The following is a 7140-nucleotide window of genomic DNA, read 5'->3' as shown; positions in this document are numbered from 1 at the left end:
TCCAGAAATGTCTCCGTCCTGGCCCCAGGACCAGGCACAGCTGGGACCAGACATCTCCCTGTGCTCTGGGAGCAGATGTGGGGCCAGCCTGGGCTGCTCTGCTCCCCGAACGCTTTTACACGTTATTTCTGTGTGAGTTTTGTCCCAAAACATGACTTCAAATTAAAATCCAAAGGCACTGGCAATCTCTAAATGGATTTTTATTTCTTTTTAGAAGTCAAAACATTCTCCTCTTTTTTGGTCATGTCACATGGGGCTATGCATGTGGGTTTTTGCTGACCTGTCCCTACTGTTTTAGGTTTTGGGGCAGAAAGGTCTCACCAGCTGCTCCTGAAGGGATCCCAAAGCCTTGCAGCATCCCGCTTCTCTCCAGACCCCTGCTCTCCAGGAGCCCTTATCAGAAAATCTGTAGAAAGACAATGGCTCTGGGTCCACACGAAGCGGTTTGGGCTCCCGGCAGGTCCCAGCCCCAGAAAGTGCTGAAGCACTTTGTTCCAACAAGCAGTGCAAGAAGGCAAAGGCAAAGTTTCATCATCCCTGGGAGTTATTTCTTGTTAAACATCTTGTCTGGTGACGTGGACTCACAAATCCCAGGGTGATTTGTTTGTTTTCTCTATTTCATTAATAAAATGGAATACAATAATGCTCTTTTTTTTGGTTGCATTAGAGACATTCAACTTCCAAAAAACCTGCTGGAGCAATGAGTGTTGCTGTCGGTGTCCAGGCAGGCGGCCACGGGCTCTGCCTGAGCTCGCCCGCAGAAGTGGGAATTTTCCACTGGATTTAAACTTTGCAGCTCAAATGAATCCCCACGGATGTTTCTTTTCCTGTTGTTCGAGTGATTCCTTTGTATGGTTTGGCTGCCATGGAAAAACCGGTGTCAGTCACCGAGAGGCTGTTCACCCCCTGCCAAAATCCCGGCCACTACATCACCTCCCCAAGCAAAGTTCCCCGCTTGCCGGCACCCAAGCCAAGAATTTAGAGCAATTTGTGGGAAGGGCAGGGACAGGACAGGATGGGACAGGGTAAACAGGTGAGTCACAGTACCCTCCTGGCCTCAGCCCCTGTGGCTCTTTGCTGCGGGGCTCCTGGCACCGCTGTGGGGCTGCCCCTCCAGCCACCACTGCCCTCTCCCCCCAACCTCCCTGTGCATTCGGGGTGCTGGTGGAGCCCCCTCCTCCCCCCCAGCAGCACAGGACAGGGGGAAAAACATCGAAATATTGAAAAGGAGCAGTCCCAGGGCTGTGGAAGGTTCATCGCCAGTTGCTTTTGGGTGATGTGAGAGAGATTTGGTATAGGTTTGGATAAGGAATCTCACCAGGGCCATGGAGAGCATCCCCCAGAGCCCAGCTGGGATGAGCCTGGCCAGCAGCATCGAGCATCCCTGGTACCCGTGAACTGCCCTGCTACGTGGCCAAGAAAGGCTGCAAGGGCAGAGGTCCTGGCTGTTCCCATCAGCCAAAGGCAGCCCTGGCTCTGCCGTCCCTCCTGCGGCTGGCTGCTGGGGGATGTTTCCTCGCTCTGCCCTGGGTGAGTGTTGTAATTCCGGCTCCTCTCAGGGAACATCATTCAACGCCTCTGCCGAGGGTGTCCTTCTGCTGCAGAGACCAGCCTGAACTCAAACCTCCTCTCTCTTTTCCTCCAGCCCTGTCCTCCTGCCATTTCGGCACCCTTTGCTGGGAACCGGCTTGCCAGCGCTCTCAACCAGCAGTTTGGTGGCTGAACCAGCACCAGATGTGCTCACATGCAGCCAGATGTGCTGGTGTTCAGAGCAAGATGCTCAAAAGCATCAGAGGAGCCCCGAGGAGGCTGGAGAAGCCCAGGAGAGAGTAAACCCCACGACTGCAACATCACCTTGGGGTGACATTCCTCCAAAACCCAAGTGGAGCCCCAAAATATTTCAGAAGAAAATTGTTCTTTTTCCCAGGACTGACTCATTTTCCATCAGAAAGGGGTTTGATGGGAAACTGTCACCTAACCTACACCCAATACGGACCCGACCAGCCATGCACACCGTGGTCTCGGGCTGCCTCAGTTTCCGTTTACAAGAATGTCCCCTCCTGGGTCATTGCTCTGGTAAGCAAAGCAGTGACAAAATGTGCAATGACCTGGTGGTGCCATGCGAGCTTTTGCCAGGACGGTGACAACTTCTTCCGTCACACATCACCAAAAGGGAGCACCGAGCAAAAATTGACTCAGCAACGCAGGGAGGGGAGAGCCACTACCTCCCCCGGCATGCCTGCGGGTTTTGCAATGCTCCCAGCACCTCACATCACCCCCTTGAGACCCGTGATACAACACGGCAGTGCCAGGTACGTGCTGGTCCAGGAGAAACCTGTGTTCTGTGTCACCGACCGCCCGGAGAGTGACGGGGGGGACACGCAGGGGATGACCCTTGGAATGTGGGAAGGGCTGTGCTTATATAGAGCACAGGGAAGTGCAGAGGCAGCAGATTTTGGCTCCTCTCTGCTCACTGCTCAGTTGAGACTTTTCTCCCTGGAGGGGGAATTATTTTTTTTTTTTCCTGCTCAGCAGCACGGGCAAGGATGGATGCTGGACTGGCCGGGGTGCTGGTCACCCTCCTCTCTATCCTGTGTTTCCTGTTCTGGAGAAGCAACATGAAGAGAAGCCAGCTGCCTCCTGGACCAACCCCATGTCCCATTTTGGGCAACCTATGGCAAAAGGACGTCCTGCCCCTCTACAAGAACTACCAGAAGGTAAGAGAAGAGCTGGCAGTGCCAGACTCGCTCCCAGTCCCAGCAGGAGAGAAAGCACGAATGTCCCGTGCCAAAACAAAAGGGGAATCATGCAGGTGACTCTTTTCCTACTTTGCTTTTCTCTTTTTCCCTCCCTCTTCTCTTGCTCTGGCAAAATTGCCTAAATCCGTGCTACCAGGAGCACGATCAATACTGCTGTTGAAGTCTCCCTCCTCCTGTAAGGGACACATGGCAGTGACACTGAACCCTCTCCGGGCTGCAGCACTGCTGCCATCCAGAGCTGCCTCCTGGGGACAATGCTTTGAACCCCCAAAGTGGCACTGGGATCAGAACCGCAGTGGGGACAGGGCTGGGATGGGAGCAGGGCAAGAACATTGGCTTTGAGGGAGGCGCTTCCCCTCCCCACCCGGCAATTCACCAGCGTTGGGGCCACGAGACCCAATTTAAATTGAAACAAAGGGCTGGGGTGCGGGACCCTCATTCACTGCAGCTTTCCCGTCCTCCGCCAGCTCAGCAGCAGGTACGGCCCCATCTTCACTGTCTGGCTGGGGCCAAAGCCGGTGGTGGTGCTCTGCGGGTACGAGGCGGTGAAGGATGCTCTGCTGGGCCACTCCGAGGAGTTTGGAGGGAGACCTGAAATACCGCTTCTGACGGAGCTGTCAAATGATTATGGTAGGTGTCTGGATTTCTTCTAGACACTGCTCTAGGTGAGCAGAACATCCCCAGCTGCAGCTGGCCATGCTCGAGTCTAGGGAAGGAGTCAGCACCCAAGACCTCAAACTCCCATTTCCCGCTCTGCAACTCTCTCCTACTATTAAGCCTCTTGTCCGAGGACAGCACAGAATCATAGAATCACAGAATAGTTTGGGCTGGAAGGGACCTTAAAGCCCATCCAGTGCCACCCCCTGCCATGGGCAGGGACACCTCCCACTAGCCCAGGTTGCCCAAAGCCTCATCCAGCCTGGCCTTGAACCCCTCCAGGGATGGGGCATCCACAGCTTCTCTGGGCACCCTGGGCCACTGCCTCACCCCCCGCACAGGAAAACATTTCTTCCTCACATCTCATCTCAATCTCCCCTCTTCCAATTTAAATCCATTACCCCTTGTCCTCCAGTTGCCCCATTCCAGCTTTGTTCTGAGTTTCTGTACTGATCCTCAGCCTTTGCTGGACACTGTGCACACACCAGGGTCATTCCCTGGCTTGCCGCCTGATTGCTCCTCAGCTGGGCTCAGGGTTCCCCGTTCCCATGGAGGAGTGGTGGGGCGGGCAGGTGAGTGGTCTCCACTGCCTCCCTCCAGGTATTGTCTCCAACAACGAGAAGAAGTGGCGGGAGCTGCGAAGGTTCACGCTCAGCACCCTGCGGGACTTTGGGATGGGGAAGAGCTCCATGTCGCAGCGGGTGCAGGAGGAAGCCCAGCACCTGGTGGAACGGCTGGCAAAACTGGAAGGTGAAGTGGGTCCTGCCTACCCCAGCCCCCAGGGCAGATGGAGGACACACAGTGGCCTCACAGGACACTGGTAGTCCCTGAGGCTGTTTGCAATGGCTGGTGTGGATGATCCTTGTAGAGAAAGGGCTCCTGAACTGGTGCAGCTGGTGGCAACCACTGAGGAACATTTCATGCCAAAAGGACAGAAATAGGAAATTAAATTGCGTGGCATTGAGAATGCAGACACTGCCCCAGCGACACTGGGGTTATCAGGGTGATGTCCTCCTCCCCAGTAAAACTGAGCCGCTGCCAGTCCCGCTGCCGCTTCTGGAGCTTCCTGAATACAGGAGGAGTTGGAAGCTTGGTCATAGGTTGGCTCCGCTGCCTCTGATGTGTGGAGCTGGTGAAGGGCTGGTTGCCGTAGGGAGATGCTCTGCAGGAGCCCAAAGCACCTGGAGAAGCCTCTTCTTTCCTCAATCCCAACCACTGGGGAGAGGTTTGGGAGCAGGCAGGTAGATGCAGGAGCCCACAGCTCAGGAGGGGTCTTTGCTTTGGCTCTTCAACCCAGCAGATTCAACCAGGGCTCGTAGTTCAAAGGACAGGGGCTTGAAGGGGGAGGAAGGGTGTTTGCCATGTTATTTATTAACTGTTGACTCTTGGATGCCTCTCCTGCCTCTTCTGTGGCTGCAGGCAATGCCTTTGAGCCGATGACAATGTTCAGACATGCAGTTTCCAACGTGATCTGCTCCGTTGTTTTTGGGAGCCGTTACAGCTACAGCGACACGGCCTTTCTGGAGCTACTGGACATGATCGGGAATTACATCAGCTTCTTCGTCTCCCCCGTCGCCATGGTAGGCATCCTCGCTGTGCTCAGCATCCTCACGTCTGACACGCCCGGGCGGTGGAGGGATGCTCCTTGGCTTTGGGTGGCTCCTTGGCTTTGATGGGACAGCACGGCTTTGAGGGAAGGTGTGGGAGGCTCCATCTAGGCATCCAACCCCTGCTGTGCCTCCTCCGTTCACAGGTCTACAACACCTTCCCCAGCATCATGCTCCGCCTCCCGGGGCCGCACAAGAAATCCCTGGCTGAGTGCGAGAAGCTGAAGGACTACATCCGAGAAAGAGTCGAGCTTCACAAGCAGACGCTGGACCCCAGCTGCCCCCGAGACTACATCGACTGCTTCCTTACGAGAGGGGAGAAGGTAGCGGTGGTGCAAAGGGGGGTGAGGGCTGCCCTCCAGACCTGGCTGCAGACTGGAGAATCACCCAGACGATGCTGAATGCCCTCCCCACTGCATCCTTGCAGGACAAGCTCAGCCCAGAGAACATGTACAGCGACGAAGACCTGGTCATGTCAGTATTCGACCTGTTTGGTGCTGGGACAGTGACTACTAGCAACACCCTGGTCTTCTTCCTCCTAATCCTGGCAAAACACCCCCATATTCAAGGTGAGGAACAGCAAAATGCGGCTGCTCCCTGTGCCCGAGGAGGTCACGGTGCAGCCAAGGTGCAGACAGGCAGTGCCAGCCCTGGAGGGTTCTGTTTGGGGGGACACCAAAACCATCCTGCATGAGTCACCCAAGGGTGACAGCCATTACACACAGGTTCACGCAGGCCAGAGGAATCCGGGTCCCTGCTCCCTTTTCTCCATCCCTGCCTGTGCAGCTGGCCCCAGATTGGTCTATGAGAGATGTTTTGAACCTGCCTGACCCAGGGAGGTCTGTGGACAGAGATCCTCTTTCTGGTCTCTACAAGGGGGTATGCAGGGTTGTTCCCCCTCTGCTAGATCACCCTTTGGCTCTAGGACAGGTGTCCATGGGGGGCAGTCAGAAATTATGGGGGGTTTTGCCCAGCGAGCACTGCAGCTCCACGCTGCCTTCTCCCCAGCCAAGGTCCAAGAGGAGATCAAGGCAGTGGTGGGCGCCGGCCGCGCCCCCAGCACGGAGGACAGGCTGAGGATGCCCTACACCAACGCGGTGGTCCACGAGCTGCAGCGCTACCACAATAACCGCACTGAGAACTTCCCGCGGATGACCACGCAGGACATCGTGTTCAAGGGCCACACCATCCCCAAGGTAGACATGGTGGCCCTGGACTCTCCGTGTCCCCGGACTCTCCATGTCCCCGGACTCTCCATGTCCCCGAGGGGAGGGGTGGCAGGGAGGGTTTGAATGAGATTCGCCTTTGCCTCTGGACTGTTTGCTCACTCTGGAAGGTCCTGGGTCTTTCCCAATCCTCGGAGGGGGGAGATGGAGATAAGCTTTTAGCGGAGGAGTAGAGGGAGGTGAACGCTGCTGCCCACCTTCCCATGTCCCTTGCCTGTCCTGGAAAACATGTCTTTCCACCCGGGGAGATGTGCAGAGCTGCTGAGCTTGCCCCAGCATGGGGACCCCTACCCCATGATAGATCTGGGGACAGCACCAGTCCAGGATTGACAGCAAGTGTTTTGTACAACACCCACCCTGAAGGAACACCTCCCTCATTTGGACTTTGTGCACTGAGAGGGGTTTTAACACAAATCAGTGGGAATAACTCAATAATTTCTGTCTCAGGAGCTGCACAGAGACCGGCAGGACCATGGGGACAGCAGACCCCACATTAGTTGTCCCTGCCAGGCACAGAGCCATCACTCCAGACTACCTCCCCACAGGAGGACTGGGTGGGCACGGGGGTGTGCACTCAGCCCCCCTGCGCTCCCCCGTGCCCCCCAGTTGCTCATCCATGGCAGCAGAGCCCTATATCATGGTGCTGATGTCCCTCCTTGCTCCCCTGCCCGTCCCTCTCCTGCAGGACACAGTTGTTATTCCCGTACTTTCCTCCGTGCATACGGATCCAACCCAGTGGGAGAACCCCAACGAATTCAACCCAGGCCACTTCTTGGATGGGAACGGCGAGTTCAGGAAGCGCGAAGCCTTCATGCCTTTCTCGGCAGGTCAGTGCACAGCCCTGCACATCGGCTCTGCCGGCTCCCTGCCCGCAGCGGCTCCGCACCCAGG

The 7140-nt window shown here is 56.2% G+C and overlaps 1 protein-coding gene across 1 annotated transcript in view; it reads left to right on the top strand.

The window, feature by feature from the left end:
• The first annotated feature begins 2461 nt into the window (after positions 1-2461).
• The window catches only part of LOC104461775 (cytochrome P450 2H2-like), a 5399-nt gene continuing 720 nt past the window's right edge, over positions 2462-7140 (top strand). The window contains exons 1-8 of the mRNA XM_010073474.1: positions 2462-2717; positions 3227-3389; positions 4017-4166; positions 4836-4996; positions 5170-5346; positions 5451-5592; positions 6032-6219; positions 6935-7076. Coding sequence (XP_010071776.1) covers positions 2547-2717; positions 3227-3389; positions 4017-4166; positions 4836-4996; positions 5170-5346; positions 5451-5592; positions 6032-6219; positions 6935-7076 — 1294 coding nt within the window. The 5' untranslated portion in view covers positions 2462-2546. The remainder of the gene's footprint in view (positions 2718-3226; positions 3390-4016; positions 4167-4835; positions 4997-5169; positions 5347-5450; positions 5593-6031; positions 6220-6934; positions 7077-7140) is intronic.

Source organism: Pterocles gutturalis, unplaced genomic scaffold (genome assembly GCF_000699245.1).
Source record: "Pterocles gutturalis isolate BGI_N339 unplaced genomic scaffold, ASM69924v1 scaffold18922, whole genome shotgun sequence".
Lineage (NCBI taxonomy): Eukaryota > Metazoa > Chordata > Aves > Pterocliformes > Pteroclidae > Pterocles > Pterocles gutturalis.
Note: the sequence above shows the minus strand (reverse complement) of the source record. Positions and strands in the feature narration are given on the sequence as shown.